Source organism: Lagopus leucura, unplaced genomic scaffold (genome assembly GCF_019238085.1).
Source record: "Lagopus leucura isolate 7727_CA_CO unplaced genomic scaffold, USGS_WTPT01 Super-Scaffold_100002, whole genome shotgun sequence".
Lineage (NCBI taxonomy): Eukaryota > Metazoa > Chordata > Aves > Galliformes > Phasianidae > Lagopus > Lagopus leucura.
In genome coordinates this window covers 44,377,763-44,402,053 of record NW_024962263.1, presented here as the reverse complement: position 1 = coordinate 44,402,053, position 24,291 = coordinate 44,377,763, and the positions used below count along the sequence as shown (strand labels likewise).

General features: G+C 41.5%; 1 protein-coding gene across 1 annotated transcript in view; it reads left to right on the top strand.

Annotated features, from left to right (window-relative positions):
- Nucleotides 1-16,468: 16,468 nt before the first annotated feature.
- LOC122178664 (maestro heat-like repeat-containing protein family member 2A) overlaps nt 16,469-24,291 on the top strand; it is a 45,509-nt gene continuing 37,686 nt past the window's right edge. The window contains 18 exon segments of the mRNA XM_042868937.1: nt 16,469-16,639; nt 16,797-16,919; nt 17,055-17,220; nt 17,377-17,475; nt 17,640-17,707; nt 17,709-17,792; nt 18,151-18,294; nt 18,816-18,908; nt 19,191-19,260; nt 19,379-19,492; nt 19,577-19,650; nt 19,768-19,890; nt 20,025-20,180; nt 20,407-20,529; nt 20,815-20,894; nt 21,306-21,388; nt 21,391-21,440; nt 21,557-21,649. Of these exon segments, the coding sequence (XP_042724871.1) occupies nt 16,604-16,639; nt 16,797-16,919; nt 17,055-17,220; nt 17,377-17,475; nt 17,640-17,707; nt 17,709-17,792; nt 18,151-18,294; nt 18,816-18,908; nt 19,191-19,260; nt 19,379-19,492; nt 19,577-19,650; nt 19,768-19,890; nt 20,025-20,180; nt 20,407-20,529; nt 20,815-20,894; nt 21,306-21,388; nt 21,391-21,440; nt 21,557-21,649 (1,779 nt within the window). The 5' untranslated portion in view covers nt 16,469-16,603.

Below are 24,291 nucleotides of genomic sequence, written 5' to 3'. Positions count from 1 at the left end.
TTAGACATACAATCTTACAGTTGTATTCACAGTTAGTTCACTTTTTCAAGATCATGGTGTAATGGTAGCTTTTTTCCAATCTACTGCAATGTCTGCTGTGCCCCAGTAGCTACTAAAATCAAATTCCAGTTGCCAGATGTCAGCTGTGGTAAAATTTCTAGAAACAAGATGGACCAAAAAGGCAATTTAAAAATGTCTAAATGATATGTAATACTTTCCTTAGTTACTGCTAGAATGGAAACCACTTCATAATCTGTATCATTTAGCTTTTTTTCATGAAATGCTCAACACAAATATCAAAAGGAATATTTAAATTTTCCACACTATTATGAACAGCAGTTAATTTCCATTTAATATTGGGAAAATTTTCTCAAAAAGGCTCATAACACTCTGAGCTATTGATTTCTCTTTCAGAATTGTATATTACTTTTCTACAGTTTATACCTTCATATTTGTATCTATTTTAAGCTTTTCCTTTCAGATACTGTCATGGTTCTATGTTTTTGTTTTTGTTTTTGTTTGTTTTGTTTTTTTGTTTTTGGATTTCAGTATTCCACATCAAAACATCATGTAGTGTACGGGGCATTAAAGTGTCACTGCCCCAATTCCAAGTACCTATCCCTGTACATTACAGCAGTCACGGGATCTGGCCCTTCCGGGTGGGGGGGCGCTCTCTTGCTGCCTTGCAGTGGGTGCTGGAGGTGCTTTCCTAGCCGTTCCAAGCTTTCCAGGTTTGAATCGGTCCCGGGAACTCTCTCTCTCATCTCGTCTGATTTATTAATCTCAATTTCAATTAAATTGTACATATTGTGTTATCTTGCATTCCAATATTACAGTAAAATAAGTTTTCCTCCATAGATTGTTGCCGCTGCTCTTTTCCTCCCTTCCTTCCTTCCCATTTTTTTGTGGGACTGGGGTGGGGGGGGGGAGGGCAGAAGCCTGTCACCCCTGTCACGGACATAGATTGATCTAGTCAACTCCATGACAGATACATGTTCATATATTTTAAAAAGTATATCAGTAGAAAGACTGGTAATACTAGATAGAGAAAATGCATGGAGGAATGAATATGAAGATACTTTACATATCCTAGTTGACAGCACATTTTTCAATTCATCGATCTACTGGCTTTTGTGAACTTTTTTTTCTCCTACATTTTTCTCTACTGTGAAAGTTATGCCACTTCTCAATAGCAATATACTTCTATTTCTGATTGATTGAAATTTTATTAAATAATATTAAAAAAAAATAAATCCTAATATGGTCCAAAAGTCTGATAATAGAATGAGGAAAACAAAACACTCAGGCGTCTCACTTCTTTCCTTCCTTCATATTTGAAAATGCCTGCTTCTCTTTATCCATTAATGAAACACCCCTCACCTCATGCTGCATCTTCTGATAGGATCCAGGTCTTAAGAAATAAGATCGCCAGATATCATACACTCTTCTTTTTTTTTCCTCTGGTATGTGATTTCACTTTTCAGAACAACTTATTTTGTAGGAAATTAGTTTTAGTGCATGATTTATTTATTTTTTTTTCTGAGAACTTTGAGATCTGTACCCAGGATATAAAAGTTTATAGCGTGATTTGTCACTTTATGCATTTATTACATACAGTTTAAGATTAAAGGCATATTTATTGTAAGTACTGAAGCAATTAATTAGGTGTTGTGTGTTTCATCTGTATTTGTCATGGTGCTATGGAGCTTGTTAGCAGTCTAGGATATACGATGATTTAATACTGGGTTCAAATTCAGCTTTTTATTTAAGGCTTAGTATTTACAATTATCTTGTCTATGTATTTCAAAAGAGCAGAATGATGACTCCTTCCAAAAAGAATTCTGCCTAACAACTTAATAAGTATGTCTATGAAAAGCAATGATTGTTCATAAAACAAAACATTTTACTTTACACTGTCCTGCTCAGATGTATTCCTTATAAAACAAGCAGTGAGTTCATTACCTCAACAAATAGCTGAGTCGAGAAATATGAATTTGGACCATAGATTGGATGCCTGTAATACACTTTCAAGTTAAATATTCTGATCTATTTAGTGATTAGTTCCCCTACCGATGCACTGTAGGGAAAACACAAATCTTACATCTTTGTTGTTAATTTTGTAAGGTAAAAATTTTGCTTTTCTTGACTGCATTCTGCTTAGAAAGGATAGTTAAGTACTATCATTTTTGTCTGCACTTGCAAGTTAGTTTAGTTCTATTCTCCTACATCTTATTACACAGATGGGAACATGCAAATCATGCACCTGCTGTAAATCAAAATTACACGTCTCTGTGACTGCACAGCCACTGGTAGTCTGCTTTGTCATTTTAGTGATTATGATCCAGAAGATCAAATTATTCCAACATTGAGCAGCAAAACTCCTCCAAACAAGCAAATTTTCACTGGATATGGGTGATTCCTGCAATGGTTGTCTTTGAATACTCAGAAAAATTCTAAAATAAATTATCTAGTAGATCAAGGCACTGACACCAATGTTTACTCCAAGTACGTGAATTTTGTGATGATATGTATGATCAATATATGAACATATAAATAATATCTGAAAGGAAGACAAGAATTTCCAAGTGTTGACATAAAGCACAGTTTAAATTTCTACCATATCAACTCTCATGAAACCTGAGTGGTGAAGTGCTGTGAGTTTGTGAAGGAAGTAGGGAAAGGACTAGTTAGGAGATTCCCTCAGGAGGTATTATTAGAATGCGTAGCTAATTGTGCAAAGGAAAATCCAGTGATATGTGATTCTTTAATCCAAAGCAGACATCAGTCCCTCTGCCATGATGTGGAACTTGGTCAAAAACAGTGGTTTTCCTGGGCTGGATGTGAAATGACTTATGTGGGACAAACACAAGGAGTATGAGAGGAAGAAAAGGCACTGAAAAATGACTAGTTATAACAATGCCTGTGCTGTAATTTACAAGTAAATTTGAACCTCAAGCATTGTCCTTCATTTGTACTCAGGTTTTCATCTGTATTCATACATCCTATAATTTGCTGTAGTTACATGCTGGTGCCATGTTGGAGGGGAAGATGAAAGGATGATTTATTAAGCACAGGATAATTATGATGTAATCTGCTGCTGTAGAGTGGGTTGCAGTTTTTTTATGAGGAAATAATGATGGTGTTTTTTCATCAGTAGATCTTCTCTCAATTAATTTTACATGAAAAAAGCTTTAGGCACTTTACTTCTCACACATCTTACATTCTACATGGTCCACTGTGGGGAGAGAGGAGAGGAATATTATGTAAGTTCTGGTGCCCTTTTTCTTTATTGCAAAAGTTAAATCAGTTCCCCTTTGACACTCAGTTTTAGGACAACTATGAGAAAAGCACTAGTGGAGAAGGTCAGAACACAGACAACAGTTACAGCAGAAAGATCGGCCAAGTAATCAGTTCCTTTATTTTTTAACACATTACTCTCTAAAATCCTCTTTATCTACCCAGGTTATCATGCTTTCTGCATGGTAAATATGAAAACTTACACATAAATGTGAAAGAGATTGTTTTTTCTTTCTGTTTGTTTAATTGCTAGGGAAAATGCCAATCTGATTTTCCCTTGATGTATATTCTCTCTGCTCAATTTCATTAAAATAGGGTGTTAATAAAATCACGTGAACAAAAATCTGTCTGTATGTGCTATGCTACTCGAAGTACCTTGTATCATTTATCACAGAAATAAAGGCGTTGTCAGATGTTGATGCAGATCAATAGATTTAATGTTCACAACATGTTCAAGCAATGAAATACACTTTCTTATCATGAAGTACTTAAAAAAAAATTAAGGAGAAACATTTGAAATACTTAAAAATGAAGAACGCTTTTAACATGAACTTATTACTCAGTTTTGCTAAACAATGACAAGGCAGCACTGATTAAATATCTGGTGCAAAGTTTCATTTAATTGTTTTACCATTGGAGAAACAAAGGCGGTATTTGTCTCAGATTTTTGAAGAGTTACAAAATGTAAAGTGGTATTTTTGTCAGTCATGACATGGCAGTGTGAAACACACTGAGAAGAGTAAACTGCCTCAATGACTAATGGAAGTGCTCAGGTGCAGTTTCAGAGTGCTGCTTTCAGAGTGGATCTTATTTGCAAATGCGCATAAATATATATATAAGAAAGAGTAAACAGGAGACAGAAGGGATACTTTCAGCTTTGGTGAATTTGGGTTCCTGAAAATGGCGTGCGTACTAACCACTGTCCCATTCCTTGCTGGAGCAGGACCTGGGCAGAATCAACCTACCTTTCTCTGTCTTCCATTTATCCAAGGAAATGGATGTGAAGGATGAGAATCTGTACAAGATGTGCTCATGCTAAGCCCCAGATGGCTTGGTAGTTTGTGCCAGACGAGGTGGCCACATCCTCTACACATCTGCAAGCTATTCATAAAGCTCTGCTGGCACAGTGCATTCCTCCAGGAAACGGATGCTGCTATGATGAGCATCACTGGTGACAGTCAGGTGAACCCAAACCCAAAGGAGAATGAAGAATCGTGCTTTTGACAGAATTACAATCTTCCTGAGTGAAGATACAACCACCAATGACAAAGACTAAAGAATACAGTGGAAAAGGAAATCTCAGGTAGATTGTATTGGGCAGTGAGCCCAGAGTCTGACTGAAAGGGAGACTGATGGGACTTAATAACATTTACTGTAGGGACAGATGAGTGAGAATCTGTTACATTATATTTGTAGATGTGGAGAATCAGGGTTACATCTGGATTACAATGGTTGAAGGGAACAACCGATAGGGCTGCAGGGAAAAAGAGTATATTATTATGTCCACATTTCATTTTTGAATATTTTTATAAAACATGCTTGTAGGTACTCTCCCTGTTCAGGAAGCAATGGAAAGAGCAGTAACCATATCCCTCAGAGGGAAAGTTGTGAGCTCAAAGGGACTTTTCTGTGTTATGGGAATATACTTATTTTTCAATTCTGTCTTTAATGCATTTTTAAGATCTTCTACTAATGAGAAACTATTTTTAAAAAGAAATTAAATCAAGGGTAGTGGGAAATGGGGGGAATCTTCTAGGGAGTCTGCATAGGAACTTCAAAAGTAGATGACTGAACGTACTTAAAATAAACATGAAGATGTAAATAAGACTTATAGTAAAGCCACAGCATAAAATCCAAATACGGTGCTTGGATTCAAACATCAGGAAAACATGGACAAACTTAAATTTTAGCCATTTTTGAGACGTGTTTGAACCAACAAAAGAAGCATCGTGATCTGTTTTCTATTGGATTTAAAGAAAATGCATTTGATTCATCCTGTTCTGCTAACAATTCAGTTCCTGTCAAACATGAAATATGAATGAGTGGCCTTGGATCAAATATGACTAACTCATATTTACAATATTATATAACTTGAGATGTACTTAATATTCTGAATATATTCAGCTGCTCAAGTAAGAATTGCAACAAGTCAGGATTATTAGAAGGAAAATTCCTGAAATGTCCTCAACAGTGATAGCAAATGTTGATAAACTTTAGCTTCTGATTCTGATGGTTGTACATTAAATAAGAAGCGCAAAGATTATTTTCTTGAATGGCTAATCCTCTTAAGTAATTTTGTACAGAGTAATGAATTTCAAATTTCAACTGGGAATGTTTCTGTTACTATTCCAATAAAAAATTCTAATTCGAAAAATAAAATTCTTATTCTCATAGAAATTAATCTTGAAATAGCAATTTGTAGCTTTATTTTAAAAGGTTTGCTTTATTTTTGGATTATGTGGCAATGACGACACTGAGTTGGAGTCAGTTTTTAAACAAGTTCATAACATTTCTTTGATCGATTTTAAGCAGTGATATAATTTAAGCTAAATTCTGATAAATTATCGGAAAATCTGATAATTTAAATTAGATTCTGATATGAAGAGTTTAAAATCTCTTCATAATGGAACATTCTGAAACTGCATATAATGACAAAACTCCTTTACGTCCGTCAGTGGCTCTGTGATTCACGTAAACAGGAAGGCTGTTTTACAAGAGTAGCAAGGACCAGAAGCCTGAGAGGCCTGAGTCAGTTCAATTCAGTGTGAAACACTTCAATCAGTTTAACAACAGCAAAAATCTCAGGGAGGGTCAGACTGGGAACTTATGTTTCACGTTTGGGAAAGAAGGGCAATTCTTCCTTAAGAAAATGTTTAACTTAAATTTATAACTTCAGAAGATTTTCATACATTGTAAAAAATCTACATACAGCTAAAGTAATGGGAAACTTCAGTTTCTGTAAGGGCCATTACTAGAGAAAGTAAGAATGCAAGGAAAAAAAAACCTGCACAGAATTGAGTGATTTTATACTAATTTTATGGAATCTAATCATACTCAAAGAACAGTTAATCATTCATGATTTTATTTCCATGAAATATGTTCACCTGGAGATAGTAGATTGTAGAAACTTTAAACATTTCCTGAGGATGCATTTTTTTTGCTATTTTATTGCAAAAAAGTCAGAATCTGAGAATGGCAACTTGGATGTTTAGAGAGATATAATTTCTTCTTTAAAACAGCTCCTGGTTTTGAAGATCATGTTCAAGCAAACCTAAAATTTAAGATTTTAACTTATAAAATTCTCTGTTATCTTTCAGAGATAAAACTGGATCTCTGAAGGATGAGAACTCCAAGTCAGTTTTAGAATTAGCACTGGCATAAACTATGTTTTAGTTATGTCTCTTTAATAAAAAATTAATACAGTTTGAAATATGGCAATGAGACAAAAGAGAATGGATAAAAAGAGAAAGCATCCTTCATTGACTGTCAAATATTCAATTCCTGTCTCCCCGAGTTGTGTATTTAGTGTTGTGTGAAGAATTTACGTGGTAATTAATAAGACAGAGTTAATTCTCTATTTGACAAGAGGTTTAAAATGTTGGATCTTAAATGCTGAGGACCTGAACCTCTACTCCACTGCTTAGCATACAACATTCCAGTGTTGCAAAATGCTAATTCAACATGGTAGTCTGTTTCAGGTATTTCACTTATATGGAAAGGATGTACAAAGTAAGGGACATTGGAAGAGTTGCATGTTCTGCTTTTGCCTTTATGTTTTCTGTTTTTGCTGCTTAAAGCTGACCTTGGAAATATAGGCAATCACTTCATTTTTATTCTGTTTTGGGTGATAATTTGGACACTGCTTCATGCATGTTTGTGCAATGTTGTATCATTTTCTCCACTTCCCAATTTCTGAAGAAAAGTTGACAAATTTCCTTGAGATAAAAGTTCTGAAAGTAGAACAGATTCTTATTACTTTTTGTTGTTATTGAGAAAAGTGGTCTTTTCTCTTTGGCTTTCAATATTTGATAGTAAAAGACAAGATCCTGAAGATTTCTTCCATCTCTGAACAACATTTAAATGTGTTAAAACAATGTCTGCCATTGATTCTTTGGTTTAAATTGCTTGCATTCTTTTCTCCAGGGTTCTCATTATTTGGATGTTGTATTACCCTTTATTTTCTTAATTTGCCATTTGTGGCAGGCAGTATATTTGAGTCTAATTTGGAAGATTCAAAGATTTTCAGCAAAGGATTTTTGGATTTTTTCAGACCTGTACAGTACAATACTAGCATGGTCCACCTGTGTAGGACAGTGATCCCATGACAGAACTGAATCATTTCTAACTTAAAACTAATAACATGTTTCTCAGGAATGCTGAATTCTTAGCTTTTTTTATTTTTTATTTTTTTCCCCCTAATGCTTCCTGCCTAGTGTTTGCAGAAATAAAAGGATATGAAATATCTGACTGAACAGAACACAAAGAGAAAACATTTTCCAGTTGCAAGGAAATGTAAGTTAATATCCTTAGGATAAACTTGTTGAAGAGTCTCTGGATTTTTACTGGTGTGACAAAATCAGAGCAGGGTCAATGCAAAAGGAGTCCTCTTCAATGCAAGCTCCTCATCTGCCAAGACCAATTGGAGACCAATTCATATGATTTCATATGGATGAGCAGCCTATCGGTGTAATGGGGGAAAATTAGTTCTTTCACAACTAATTTTCTAAAGAGAGAAGCTCTCACTACCAGTGTTACATATGCTACATTATATAGGAGACTTGAAAGCAAGGATTTATTTTCACATACAAGACAATTAGAGGCATTCTATGCAAATAAAGCAGTGATTTTATTTCTTACTGAAGTCATAATTTTCTATCATTGTCTTGTTAGCATTCTGATGTGTTCACATAAGGAAATTTAGTATCCCACCCCCATGTAAAGGTAGAATAAAGAAACTACTAACTTGCTATTTGGGTGCAGGTAGTTCTACTATAGTACACTTGTCTCCACAAGCATATATCTTGTGAAATAGATGAGATGAAGTTGAAAAGTAGAGGGAAGTGAGACCAGAATGAATCAGTGAAGAACATTAAGTGAGACGTCACATCATATGGTCTTAGCCATAGCCAGTTTATCTGCAATAAAACCCTTTTTGATACTGACCTAAATGTGCCATGTTGTTCATATTTTTCATGTTCTTCTGTGAATAAACTGACCATTGAGTAAGTAATTTCAGATCTGGTTGCCTTCTTGCACTCATGAGCATAAAGAATGTCTTCCAACTTAGCACCTGCCTCCTCTGTAGCAATGAACACTCAAATTGATCTACTTGTGAATCAAAAGGACTGATGACTGTAGGTACGCAGACACGCAAGGTTGTTTTCTATGCCTTATAGCAGAGAAGTGATGTTGAGGGACATGACGTCTGAGGCAGTAAACACTAAGAGACAGAGCTTACTTAGCACTGTTCTGCTTGGAGGCAGGTGTTCTGCTTCCAGATTTGACATATTATGTCCCTGTAGCACTGTAATATAATGAAATTCTAGAATTATATTAGCTTCCTGATGGAGGAAAATAGAGCATAAAGATCATGTAATTTTCCCAAGGCAAGCCAGTGCCAGAGCCAGGAACAGAATAATAACAAGCAACAGTATTGTAGGAACTGTGGGAATATCACAACTAGAACTGTAAGATGACAAGCTGATTAGATGCTGACAGTGTACACTGTAACACATAATAATGTCATCCCCATACGTGTTGTCTTGTTATTCTAAAACTCATAGGGCTGAGCAACACCTTGCCCAAGAAGCAGTAAGGGTGGAAGGCTGACAAGGTAGCCCTACATCTATTTGTACATGTAAATGCCAACAGATCACACCTTACAGGTGAATGTGAGAAAGAGCTGAACTGGGCAGTGAATGCTAGAGCCGAAGGAGATCCCACTCGTTCCACCCAAAAGCCAGTCTCTCAGATGTTGGTGCAAGCACCCAACAAGATTAAATCTGCTGGAGAGCAAGAGATGAATGAGGACAGGCCAAGCTTAGCACAACTTCCACACCAACAGTCCTCTTCACACTGATCCTCACCAAGGGAACTGCAAATTCTTGGCTTGTACAGCTGTACTTCCTGGGGGAACTAGTCTGGTAAAAGGTTCGATCACCATTGTTTCTCATTTGAGCCAAGCTTAGACCAACCAGCTCTCACCCCTGAGGGCCCTGTCATTTGATAAAGTGGCAGACAATAGTAAGAAAGCTATGAGCTGCATGGGACCAAGGTGCCTGCTAGAGACCCACATCCCTTGATATGCAAGCTCTAACCCACTACTAGGAAACTCATTCAGTATTTGGAAAGGACAGAAAAAAGAACTCAGAGGAGCAAAGGGAAAGGGGAATAAAAGGAAATATATAGATTTTTAAGGTATTTGAGGGACTTGCTATCTCAATTTCATTTTTAGATTAACTCTTTATGTATCCTTGAGCCCACCAGTCAGAAAGCCCAACTTCTCTAGTACATATCACACTTTTTTCAGGGTTGACAATGAAAATCTCTGCTGCAACTACAGGCTTCATATATTGAAAAGATCCTTGAAATTGTGGTTGCCAGACAACCATGTTCAGTCAGATCAAAGGAAAAGTCTTTCTAAAAGAAAAACATTTCTGAAGAAATTCCTTGTCCCTCTTTTTTTTTTTTCTTTTTTTCTTTTTTTTTTTTTTTTTCTTTTTTTTTTAAAAGAAAACCAGAAAAAATACTCTTTGAGACATTGCTAAAGCCATTTTTTCCTCCTTGGACAGTAATTACAACAGGAGTTAAAATTAAGGACCTGTATTTCCAATTCCATCCTATACTGTTCTTATGTCATGATACAAGTCTGTAAGTTCAATGCTTGCTTTAGAAAAGAAAACACAATTGTCAACAGACCATCACAGTTCTGATGGTCTGTTAAGGGTCATTGCTTTTCATGTGCATTATTAGCTGGCATCCTGTAATCTTTCCCTGACCTTTCATCAGGGAATCATGCCTGCTGCACATGGCTAAGCAGTTGGCTGTCATTATTCCCACACACTGAAACTAGGTACCAAACTCAGATGGTGATTTAACAGTATGTTCTGAAAAGAGAGTTCTTTGTCATGTGCGATAATGAATGTTTCTGCTGCCTGCAAAAAGTCAGAGGTTTTAAAGTACTTTACCAGAAAGAAAGGAATAATCATTCTCCAGTATAAAATGTAGGATGCTGTCCAGATGTCCATTTGAAATACCTTTGTAAAGTTTCATTTTCTCTTTAGCAGTTTAGCAGTTTAGCAGGTTTTAATTATCTTTTTTTTTTTCACATCATATTAAAATTACATACAATTTCAATGAATATTCTAGTTCAATTAAGGCCCAATTCTGACATCTTTTCTTGTGCTGAATAACCTCTCAAGCTATAACTGATCTCACATAAATCATAAGTCCAGTTCTTGTAATAAAGAAACAAATTGTAGGGAAAAGAAGAAATCTGTTTGAAAATGAATCTTGGGCATCCACGCTTCACAGTGACAAATTCTGTACAGCTTAAGTGATTTGCTCCTGCTGGCTGTGCCCTATTTGTCATGGAAAGTCACTTCCAGACAAACAGAAAGACTTCTGCTTGCAAAATTTGGGGTGGATACCTGATGGCATATCCGTAGACTTCCTGTAGTAGATGTGAGTTTCCTATGTAAAAATATCAGAATTGAGAGAATGAGAGAATAATATTCTGATCCCATCCTTCACCATGCCGAGGGAATTTCAGTTTCAGATTTGCCAAAGCTGCATACAAAAATAATTGAGATAATGTTGCCCAAATGAATTCATAAAGCAGAGTTTGAAGTGAGGAGTAAATGGAGCAACTGTTGAACAAACAATTTTTTACTGACATCTGAAGCAAGAGACTGTAAGACAGAAGTGTTGAAGAAGGATTCAAGGACAGAACAATTTTAGGAAAATAAAAGCCCTTTGTGATTTAACATACATATATGTGTTTGTAGGATGTGACTTTGCAGTTTAATCTGCATTCCTTAACTATGGCTACACCTGAGATTCTCATCAGCACAGTGCAGCTGACAGAACAGAACCGAAGCTGTGTGTGTCATGCATTTATTTGTGACTGTGTAACATTAACTGCAATTAGCCTCAGCACAGATCCTCAGTCTATTAGTGGTCATGAACAAAATTACAGTGAGCACTTATTTTGATTTTTACATATTATATTGTTTCAGCTTCTAGAATACATTAACCTTAGTTTTCGTTTAGAGTTGTGTTTAGTAATGGCACAATAGTAAGGAATACAGTCAGTTCCTCGCTAATTACTAATTATTTATATTACTCAATTCATCTAGCCATTTACTTCTTGTTTAGCACCAGCTGTTGCTGTTTTCTCAGAGCTTGTCTTTAAGCTAAATGCACAAGAATATCACAGAAAACAAGCTTGCTGAGAAACTGCTGATTCCAAAACATGCTGCAAGACAAATTAAATGACCCATATCAACTTCTAGTGCTAACAAATACTATTGCAAAAGTGACAGGAAGCATATTTCTACCCCTTAACCATTAACAAAGCTACACAAGTAAATTAGGTTATGCCACTCCATCTTCATAAATTGCTGATTCAATAAATCACACTTGAGAAAATAGCTGAGTAATTACAGGATGATGCTGGAAGCAATAGAGGCCTCATTTGCATACTAACAGACATTTGTTGCAATAATTCCTGTCATGGACTTGTAACTGCTAGATGTGATTAATTCTGTGAGCACTGCAGTTTGACTTCTCTAGTGCACAGTGAGAACTGCCATACCAAAGGCTGCAAATGTGGACATGCATGCACTCCTCCCCAACAACGAGGGACCACTTACAATCAGCACCAGAAACTTGCCCAGGCACAGACTCCTTGGAGGATATTTTTCCTCTGTGCCTTACACAAACTGTCTTGCAAAGCAGACTCAGAAGACTGAAAGAAAGGGAAAAACAAAGCCCTGACATCATCTAAGCACCAAGTGAAGCAGAGATCCTCTCTTTCAAACGTCTAAATAGATCTGGAGATAAGATGAAATAGTTTTCCATATATGGCTTAGGCTGATTTTACTTTATTCGTAGACTTCTTTACCTGAAAATCATAGCAGCATACATTATATAAAATTTCTAATGAGGAGTTTACTTGTTCACACTGGTGGTAGCAGAAAACTTGGTGGCATTTATACCACCGTGTGACCACAGCTCAGGCACCTAATTCACCTTAGTAAAAGACAGTTTGCTCTTTAACAACTATCTGTTTTTTTTCTGTGTACTTTGAATTGTTTAGAAGGAAAAGTCAATAGTTCCCTAACCAATGTTACATTTAACTGTTTTGTTCCAATAAATAGTCACTTAGGGGACTATGAGATACAAAAGGTAGAAATGTATATTGACAGAAAATGGAAGATGGCTTGCCTCATGAGTCAAAATAATGAAATGCTACCCAACCTCTCCTGAAAGATGTTACAGCTGAACTATGTTTCTCAGAAGCAATTACTAGCCATGATCTTAGTTCCAGTACACAAATGGTCGCCTGCACTAGTGGAAAAACAATCCAATAGGGTTGTCTGAGCAACACAACCAAGTGAGCAAAGCTGTCTTCCATGTGGTAATAACACAATACATTCTGCATAAGAAGACCATGTGAATCAGCTTGGGACCTAATTACTGAAAAAAGAGGAAAACCCCTTACAGACCAAAGAATCTTAACAGAACACCAAAGAGAAATACATAAAAAACTGTCTGTGCTTGCTTTTTTTTTTTCCTTCAGTAGAGTTTAACATCTTTGCTTTGATAAGCAAAGGTCTAAATGGTTAGGGACATCTCTGTTTTATCAGCTGCAGTCATCTGAAGCAGCTGAAACAAGAATGTCTTGGGGAAAAAAAAAAAAAAGAAAAGAAAAAAAGAAATGAAAGAAAAGAAACAGAGGAGCAGAAGAATTAAAGAACACTGCATTTTGAGGCAACACCTTACATTTCTCCATGGGCCTGACCCTGTTCAAGAGGATGCATCTCTGAAGACATAAGAGATATTAACATAGCAGGATCAAGATTTTTCCACTATGGATAGTAGCAAAGAAGTTCTTTCTCTAACAGTTAAAGTGACTACTGAGTGATTCTCAATATTTATATTTCATCTGAATCCATTTGTTGGCTTATGGACTCAGAGCCACATATCACAGAGTTTCTGAGCACTGAGGTTCATGTTTAAATTTTGGAATTAACTGAAAGATGGATAAAATCTTATTTGATGAGAAAGCTTCATTTTAATTCAGCTCATTCATCTTACAGTACACTGTTGAACTGTCTAGACAAATGACAGAGACCTTTTATATATATATATATCTTTACCAAGACAGAAGTACAAATTCAAAAATAGGTGTTAAACAGCATTGGGAAGATTGCTGATGGTTCCTAATTGAACAAAGAGTGATGAGTAAAGTACAGTGAATCAGAAATATTGTGTAAATACCAAGAATCCATTATTAATCAAATCATTATGGGCTACAGCTGTAACTATATATATAGTTACATTATATATATGTATATATATTATATATACACAGTGTTCCTACTTTTGAGAGATCCAGATTAACAAAGCCAAGACAAAAAGGAAAAGTGGTATAAAGATACATACATATCTCTCCCTTTTGGATATAGGCAGAAATTCATAGTCTTGCTGATATAACTTACATTTTCTTTTGTTTTACAAAGTATCTTCTGTATTCCTGATTTTTAATATAAGCAAGGACGGTCCAGATGGACATCTTCAAAAAAGGTCCTCCTAAGCATGAACAGAGTTCTTTTTATTCCTCTCATTGCAAAAACTTGAAACACACAATGAAGGGGGAAGATCAGCTTTTGGAATTTCTCGAGCACCATTTTCTTAGCTTCCTTATTTTCTTGCTTTTGTCCAAGAGAATTAGGCGAAAACAATCCTATCATAGAAGTAAACAAAGCAGCAGATTAAGTGTTTGTAAAAAATCATGATTAATACATGAATCATACAACAAAACTTCTTGACATACTTTAGCAGTTAGAAGAAACAGTGGTGATAAAGATAAAATAGTTTCTGATGTATACAAGTTTTTACTTTATCAAATTAGATTCTACTCAAAAGTACTTATCTATTACTCAATAAATGTTATTATCTATTACTCATAAAATGTTATTTTAGTGCAGATATAAATTGGAGAGCATTGAACGGGGTTTTGCTGTTACATGGGTTTCGTAATGGAGCTTAAAGCCATGCCTCTTTTTTAAATGATATATCCATACTGAGTATTTAACAGAGTAAAGATAGTGCTGCACAGCAGTTTGGACCAGACAGACACCATTTATCCTGTGAGAATCTGGAGTATTAATGCAAGTGTGTGCAGGTCTGAGCAAAACTTTAAGGATACCATAGGAAAACTAGTGGGAAAGTTCCTCACAGACTGATTACTGCTTGTTACGCTTCACAGTTTGATCTTTGTAGGTTAGAGAGAAGGGGCAGAAATATTGCTGCTTTGGGATTATTTAATTGGGAAATTCAAAGCAAATTGTTCTGGATTACAATGATTTAGTCACTCATCATTCAGTTTAGTTTAGTCATCATATCATAACCTGTTTTTCATTGACTCCATACTCTTTCATTTATCAGTATTCTTGAATTCCCAAGCAGGTACTGGAGCAGAGGACATTAGTAATGCTCACATATATTATTTTCCCTTTTGAATTTAAATTTCATTTGTCTTTCATCCTAAACTGAAATGTTAAATTCCTCTGACTTTATCCTGATTCCGATTAACTTCAAGAAAGTCAAGTCAATGGCAAATTGTGCTGTCTTGTCTCTTGCTTTCTCCCAACATTTGCAAAAATACTGCCAGCTCCATTAATCACAGAATTTTGGATACACTCTGTTTCCTGACTATGCTGCACTATCGGGCTAACAGATGGGTGCTCACCATGTCAGAAAGGTCTATTTGCCAGATACCTCCTGGAGGGAGGAACTCCTTTTTGCAAAGATATTACAACTCTGCTTCTGAGAAAAGCAGTTCCAAGTCCTCCAGAACACTGATTTGATTTTTCTCAGTTTAAAGGCATCAGAATTATTTTGATGGAGATATTTAAGAAGGAGTATCACTTTGCAATCCTTGAAATAGCTCTTATTTTAGCTAGTTCCAGCTTTCAGCTGGCAGAGCTTGGATGGAGACATTATTATGATTAAGATCTATATCCACATACATTTACCTGAATTTATTTCCTTGCATTTTATCTCTGGTAATGCGTATACTAATGGCCATGCATGCAGCTCATACATTTTTAATAAGATAATAAACAAGATAGATTATCATTTGAAGTGTGGTGCCCAACCTTTTGGCTTGCCTGGACCACATTCAGTGAATCACAGAATCGCAGAATCACAGAATGGCCTGGGTAGAAAAGGGCCACAATAATCATCTAGTTTCAACCCCTTGCTACGTGCAGGTTCGCCAACCACCAGACCAGGCTTCCCAGAGCCAGATCCAGCCTGGCCTTGAACCTGGCAAGGTTGCCCTGCATGCTGTCTGGTCCTCAGTACCAGATCTGGTACGATTTCAGTACTGACCCTTGAGGGATACAGACCTCCAAATAGATTCACTCTGTTCCATTGACCACAACTCTCTGGCTTCTTTCCTTTAGCTGGTTCACAGTCCACCTCACTACTCAATTGTCCAGACCACACTTCCTTAGTTTAGCTGCAAGGATGCTGTGGAAGATGGTGTCAAATGCTCTACTAAAATCAAGATAGCCCACGTCCACTGCTTTACCACCTTCTATCCACCTGGTAACTTGAAAGGAATTTAGTAGCAATCAGCTCTGCACCCCCACAATTTGATCCAGAAATTTTAAAGAGAAAACTGGGTTTTCACAGCAGGGAAACAAGGAAATATTGCTCACAGCAGGTATCTCTTCTGAGCTGGAGCTCACTCTCTGAGATTCCTTCAAATGAGAAAAAAGAGTTCTGGAGACCTTGAAGGAGCAGACTGAAAATACGTCTATTTCTAAGTTGTAGTGATAAAGCTTGTGCTGTTAAAGATGACCAAAATACTGCAAATCAAATCTCAGTGAGGAAGAACGTGGTCTCATATCTTTCAAGGCAGATATTAAAGCTCGGCCCTGGCTCCAAGCAACACCAGCGGCAGCTGCTCTACCCTTTCCTTCTTGGTCTTCTTGCTTGTGTGGGCTGCGTGCCCAGATGTACGCGTTGCAGGGGGAGAGGCAGGGTGGCAAGCCCTGTCCCTCTCTGTGCCATGACTTTGCTGCAGCAGCGCCTGCAAGACCATGAGGTGAGCTGGAGACATCCAATCGTGAATCCTTGCCGTGGCCCAGTGCTAGGTCCTGAGGGTGCCAGGCCCCGGCAGCACACCAGCATAATGATGGGTGGCAGCGGGCAGCTCCCCGAGAACAAGGGCAAAGCAAACCATGATTGATCCCTGTCCCCAGTGTGATCGAGCACAGGTGTACTGCGAGCTGGAGGGCGTCCTGTGGGAAGATGACAGCCGTCCACCATGCGGAGAGGCGAACTGGCTGCTGGCAGAGGTGTCCCAGGACCTGAGAGCGACGCAGGTGAGGGGTTACAGCCAAAGGCAAAGGGAGCCGCCTGCCCGTGCTGGTGTTCTGCTGGTGGACGGCGGTGGCTTAGCCCTTCCAAGGGTCTCAGGCAGTCTCCTGTACAGTGTGTCACGAGTGACTCTTTTTCAGGGTGTGACAAACAACATGAGGATGGCTGCCAGCAACGTCCTGGTGGCTCTGGACCGGACACACTTCAGCTTGGTGATGGCTGAGCTCCAGGGCCATCTGAAGGCCATGGGGGAGATAGCCAAGGAGTTTGTGCTCATCACCCTCACCAAACTGTTCAGCAACTACAGTAGAGTACTCTCAGCCACCCTACATCTATGACAACCGGGGAAAGGGGTCTCTCCCCTCTGCGCGTGATCTGCATTGAGCTGGGGGATGCAGGGCTTCCGCCCCTCCTCCCTCGCTGCCAGGGCTCTGACCCTGGCCCCCTCCTTGTCCCCTGCAGCTCCACAGTGCATCCCCTTCATGTGGCTGATGCTGGCTGGCCTGCGCAGTGTGGTGGGCCAGGTGAGGAGTTGCTGGACCTTGCGCCTCGCTTGTGCTGGTGAGTGCTGGCTCCAGAGCAGGGGACTCAGGACAGCCCTTGAAGCACCCTGCCCTGAAGACTCTCACAGGTTCCCTTTTCTCTTTTTTTTTTTTTTTTTTTGTTTGTTTTTTCGTTTAAAATTAATTATTCATTTATTTTTCTGTTTCACCTTGTTGTCTCAGTTGTGCAGCATTGGTCAGAAGGAGTCCAGGTTCACTTCTGCTCTGGAAAGCAATGCCCCCGGCCTGCCAATGGAGAAAGAGCAAATCTACGAGAATCTTTACCGGCTCTTCTTCTCCGTGCTGAGAAACTGGCAGGACTGCAAGGAGGAAAAGGTGAGCACTGCTGCATTCCCAGCCCAGGATGGCAGTGGGGACCTCCACGTCAGCAGCTCTGCCTGTGCCCAGTGGGCTGAGAGCAGAGGGGTGATGAGAAGGAGTGGGCTAACTCTGCAAAGGGCCCCAAACTGTGCTCAGGGCTGGATCTCCCTGCCAGGAAGCAGCTGCATGTCACAACATTGTGGCAGGGAGTACTGGGGATGAGGGTGTGGGGAAAATGTCCCTGCCCTCCAGAGTGAGCTCATCTCCTGCTGGGCAAGGGGGTATGGGGAAGGGGAAGGGAAAGAGAAAGCCCTCTCTGTAGGAAGAGCAGACCTTCAGTCTTTCATACTGGGCCTCTGCCATTCCTCTGCAGGACAAACAGGCCGTCCTCGGGGCTGTGGCTGCCATGATGGCTGTCCTCCTGCAAGACGAGCTGCACCGAGAGCATGCCTGGGAGCAGCTCCTCTGGCTCATGCGCCCACATCAGGAGGTCCAAGACATCTGCAGAGTGACCAACGTGAGATGTTGTGCAGGGCTCAGAGTGGACGTGGGGCTCATGCAAATGCCATGAGGGGCCAGGGGGATGCGGGGAGGAGGTGGGGAGCCCTTGGAGAAAGAAGGAACAGGTGATCAAGGGAGGTCTGAGGCTTGCTGAGCTCTTCAGTCAAGGAAGGAACATTGGGACAGGAGGGAGCCAAGAGGCACTGGGGCCCATCTCCTGGGAATGGGAGGCTTCACAACCACCACCGTGGGGCTCTGAGTGCCTGAGGAGCTCTGTGCTAAAAACCAGGCGGACCACATCCAGTTGTATCTGATGAGGGAGAAGAGGGATGCTGGGTGGGAAATGCTTGCAAACAGTGCCAACAGGGCTTGGTTGAGAGCAGAAAGACTCTTTTGGTGCTGCTGGAAGGTGGGGGACAAACAAGAATGCCTGTGCAGGAGCTTCCCCCAGTGGAGAAACCATTGGGAAACGGTTTCTCTGCTCCCAAGTGGCTAGATGTGGTTTCAGCCCTTTTTTCCTCTCCTGGTCTTTTGCAGAGCCTCAGTATGTTCCTGGAGGCCTTAGAGGGAGTTCAGACTGTCATCCCCAAGGACAAGTTTCTGGCCATTACCAGTGCAATGTTCTACCAGGTAAAGGGAGCCTATCCTTGCACCCACAGCAGTTTCCCTGTTGGCTAAGTCTCAGGAGGACTGCAAAGCTCTGAGACTCTGACAGGCGCTCAGCTGTAGCTCCTGCATGCCAGAGACTGCTCCAGAGCCATGCGTATGCCCCCAGGGATGCTGTGGGGCAGGCTGGGTTTTGTCTGCATGTCCTCCTCCTGAGAGTGCCAAGGGAGACAAGAGCTGGCAGCACAGTTTCTTTTCTGTCCTCAGTGCTGATGCAATTTTCTGAAGTGGACCTTGCTCCCACAGCTCTCTGATGACACCAAGCAGCACAGCGAGGCTAATAGCAAAGAGCTGACCCACTGCATCCTGCTGCAGGGTAAGGAGAGGAGGAGCCTTGGAGATTCTTGGCGGTGCCCTGGCCAAAAGCTTTCTCGCAAACCTCAGCAATGGGCATGAGTTTCTTGCTAACATAGCACGGGATTTTCTTTCTGCAGCCCGAATCCGCCCAGAAGAAACACTCCTGTTTCTGCAGTTGCAGTTGGGCGATGAGAAGGAGGCTGGATGTGTGGCAGCCCTGGGTCTGCTCAGTGCTCTAGCTTGGTCTGATGGTCAGTACCATAGGTCACTATTTCCAGGGATCCCTTTTGCCATCGGGGTTGTGTCCCATGCATGCTTCTGCACATCTCTTGCAGAACCCATGATGACGGAGAAGCTGCCCCAGATTGCAGAGGCTGTGCAGCGTGTGTGCAGCAACCTCAGGATCCAGGTGAGCTGGTTTGGGAAAGGAAAGCGTTTCCCTCAGGCGAGGACTGGCCCAGCCACTGTGGTTGGCTGCACCAGTAAGTTCAGGCCTGCACCAACTGCCCCTTGTTCTTTTGTGCAGGGGATGATCTCTCTTGTCAGCCATGCTGCTGAGGGCAACTTCCACCCAGTCCTGGACACCCTCATCATGTTTTTGTCCAGGCTGTGCAAGGGCCGGAATGGAAGGATTCCCAGGATCAAGAAGGTGAAGTGTTACGGGATTCCACCTGGGCTTTCTTCTGCCTTATTTTCACAGCAGCTCCTGCCTTGGGAGCCCAGGTGCACTGTTAGGCACTGGGGGCCACTGAGCGAGTGTCTCAAAGCATCCTCCCCACACAGATAATGCTGAACAGCAGGATTGTTCATGCCACACGCAGCGTTCTCATGCTCTCCTACAGCAGTTTGGCACTGTGTGCCTCCAGGGAACAACTGCTCGCCCGCCTGGAGGTAGACATTGTGGGCAACATCCTGCTGCTCTACAGCTGCAGCTGCCAGGTGAGAGCTTGAAACAGGGCATTTCAAGGGAGTCTGAGTGCCAGCTGCAGCCCCTCCACATGGAGAGATGCTGAGATGGGACTTCTCTTTCTAAAGGTCCCTCGGGGAGTGGTTTGTGCCCAGATGAGGATCCAAGCCCTTCCCTTGGCATCGCTCCCATGTGTCCCCCGTGGAGCCCTCAGCCCTTCCTGCAGTTCAAAGCATGTTCTTCTCTCTTGGGCCTCAGGACTTGAAGAACAAACTTGCACCGGTGCAGAGCATCACCAACTCCAGCTCTGCCTTCCAAAGCGTGGGTGATTCCGCCAGCTTTAACCTCTCCTTGAAGGCCAAGCTTCTGGAGATCCTGATGGTGAGTGCCTAGAGCCAGAGCTATCTGCAGTGGAGTTCTGGGCTGTGTCACAAGGCTCACTTCCCTGGAGACATACATGTCTCCAGCTGGTGGGGACCTTGGGTGCTGGCCAGCAGCAGCTGGGCAGCGGGCTGGGTCCATCAGCTGTGGAGCTGCTGCATCCTGCAGTGGGAAACGTGGGAGTGATGGGGCTGGTGTGTGGCAGTTGTGTCTGTCTCTGGGCCGGGTGGAACAGCTCTTGCGTGCTTCTTGCCCACTTTGACAGTGTCTCTCTGGGACTTACAGGACTTGCTGAAGAAGTATTGCTTGGGTGTCCCTGTCTCCCCAGTGTCCCTCAAGGTGGTTCTGGCCCTGGAGCAGTTGAGGTAAGGGCGGGAGCCTCTGGGATTGCAAAACAAGATGGTGCTCCACCTACTGGGTAGCTCCGAAGGCCTGGAGGGGGTAAGGGGTGAGGAGCTGCAACCACAGGACAGATGGCTGGGCTGTTGTGCCCAGCGAAGCTGAGGTTCTCCCTCAGCTCAGGGAGAAAGGCCCTGGTGCTCCTGTCCCGTGGCGGGGAAGAGAAGGGGTCTCCTTCCCTTCAGAGAGGGAGGTGGTTCACTGCTGCTAGGGAGGAGGTGAGCGCTGCTGGAACCAAACACAGTGCTCAGCAGCATGTGCTGGGGGTGTTTAGTTTGTAGCTGTTGATTTGGAGAATGTTGGATGTTGTCTGAACCAGTCTGGAGAGCACTGGTAAAGGCCCTTTCTGCTTTCTCTTCCTTTTTTCCTCCTGTTAGTAAGCTGAAGCCTGCTTTTGGAAACAAGGACATGTGTGAAATGTTGACTCTGTTCTGCAAGAATATTGTGACACAGCCTTCAGCAAAATGATGCTGAAGATCAGGAAGTCACAGCAAGCAGCTCAGTACCTGCAGGTAACCTGCTGTCACTTTCCCGGACACCTCTCAGTAGGAACCCTACCTCAGCACATATGACCTGTGCTCTGGCAGCAGCTGTGATGCCACACCTCAATCTCCTCTTCTGCTTTCAGCTTCAGCAAACATCGTTGAAAGCTCTGGGCTGGCTCATGGTGGTCCTGCTCGAGACAGAGCCCAGCCGTGACTGCTTCCAGAACACAGTCCAAGTGAGTACATGTGGGGCAAGGGAAAAAGTATGGTGCCTGTGGATAGTGGGGACAGAGATCTGGCGAATGAGAGGACAGTCAGACAGGAGAAATCTCCTGCTGACATGCCAGCTCACTGCGAGCTCAGGAATGGACAGAGAAATGGGCCCAGCTGGGGGAAAGGCAGGAGCCAGCCTTTGGAAGGCCACAGCTCCTGGTTTAGGAGGCAGGAGTGTCTGCAGAGAGCAGGGACAGCAGGAGGAGAGGAGAGGAGAGGAGAGGAGAGGAGAGGAGAGGAGAGGAGAGGGAGAGGAAGAGGGAGAGGAAGAGGATGAGAGAAGAGGAAGAGAAGGGGAAGAGAGAGGAAGAGAAGAGAAAGGAAAAGAAAAAAAAGAGAAGAGAAAAGATGAGCTAAAAAAAAGTGTTATTTATTTAAATAAATGAAATGCCATAATCCTGGCTAAGAAGTGAAAAGAGTATTTTTTTTACCAAGTCTTCATTTTAATAGCTGCTGTCTCTTCTCCATACCAGTTACAGAATGTTAGGGATTGGAAGGAAACTCATATGATCATCTAGTCCAATCCCCCTGCCTTATCAGGAACACCTAGACTAGGTCATACAGGAATGCATCCGCACAGGTTTTGAATGTGTCCAGAGAAGGAGACCCCCCTGCCTCTCTGGGCAGCCTGTTCCAGCGTTCTGTCACCCCCACTGTAAAGAAGTTTTTTCCTCATATTTTTGTGGAACCTCCTGTGTTCCAGCTTGCATCCATTGCCCTTTGTCCTATCACTGGATGTCACTGAGAAGAGCCTGGCTCTGCCCTCCTGACACATATCCTTTACATATTTATAAACATTAATGAGGTCACCTCTCAGTCTCATCCAAGCTAAAGAGACCCAGCTCCCTCAGCCTTTCCTCATAAAGCAGATGCTCCAGTCCCTTCATCATCTTTGTGGTTCTGCACTGAACTCTCTCAAGCAGTTCCTGTCCTTGTGAACAGAGGGGCTCAGAACTGGGCACAATACTCCAGATGCGGTCACCAGGGCAGAATAGAAGGGGAGGAGAACCCCTTTCGACATACTAACCAAGTATGCCCCAGAATGCCACTGGTCTTCTTGTCCACAAGGGCACAGTGCTGGCTCATGGTCAGCCCACTGTTCACCAGGACCCCCAGGTCCCTTTCCTCTACACTGCTCTCCAGCACGTCAATCCCAAACCACTTTGTGTATTGATAAACAAAAACAAGTGTAATAGATTAATAACAATCTGATGACATTTTTTCCCTCACATAAATTCATATATTTCTGTTCACTCTACTTGGCTCTATTCATTAATTTTAATAGAAAATGTGATGGCAAAATATGAAGATTTATGTGGAATAACAACGTGTTTTCAGTTTATTTCCACTCAACATTATGCCACATTATGGCATAAACCCGATTACAGGTATCATCATAAAATCATAGAATGGCTTGGGTTGGAAAGGATGTCAAAGATCATCTAGTTACAACTCCTCTGCCATAGGCAGGTTAGTACTCATTCAGTCAGGCTTCCCCAGCCTTGAGTATCTCCAGGAATAGGGCATTCGGTGAGGGTGACGGAGCACTGGAACAGGCTGCCCAGGGGGGTTGTTGAGTCTCCTTCTCTGGAGATATTCAAGTCTCGCCTGGACGTCTACTTGTGTGACCTGGTGTAGGGAACCTGCTTTGGCAGGGGCGGTTGGTCTCGATGATCTCTAGAGATCCCTTCCAACCCCTACAATTCTGTGATTCTGTGATTCATCACTTATCTGGACAGTGTTTTTCAGCATCTTACCACCTTCTCAGTGAAAAATGTCCCCCTGACATCTAATCTGTATCTCCCCTCTTTTAGTTTAAAACCATTCCCCCTGTCCTATCACAACCTACCCATGAAAAAAAAAATGATTTCCCTCCTGGTTATAAGCTGCCTTTAAGTATTCGAAGGCCACAATGAGATTCGCCCCAGACTGAACAAGCCTAGTACCCTCATTCTGTTTTTGTAGAAGATGTTCTCCAGCCCGCTGATCATCTTCATGGTCCTCTTCTAAATCCATTCCAACAGCTCCATTCCTTCTTGTGCTGTGGGCCCCAGGTCTGGACGCAGTACCCCAGATGGGCAGAGTAGAGGGGTACAATCATCCCCCTCTTCCTAATGGCCATCTCTCTTTTGATGCATCCCAGGATACAGTTGGGCTTCAGGGCTGCAAGTGCACACTGCTGGCTCATGTTAAGTTTTTCATCTAGCTGGACCCCTAGACATCTACCAAATGTACTAAACTCTGATAGATTTAGAAGGAAGCACGGGGCATAAAAGGCCATATGCCCATCCCTGAGGATGGTCCTGCTTTGCAAAGGCTTAAGCACTCTTCTGAGGGATAAGAATATTTGCATTTTTCAGTGCTCTTTCTTGAAAAGATAGTAACCTGACAGGTTAAATCACTTGATAGACGCAGTACAGAGAAGGAAAGGAAGCCCAGACCAAAATGAATCACATTCATCCTTACTAGCTTGTTGCTAAAGTAACTCTAATATTCACAACAGACCCAGTTCTCCACTCCAATGGGGAAGAAAGTGTAGAGCAGAGCAGAACAGAAGCGGATAGGATAGGATAGGATAGGATAGGATAGGATAGGATAGGATAGG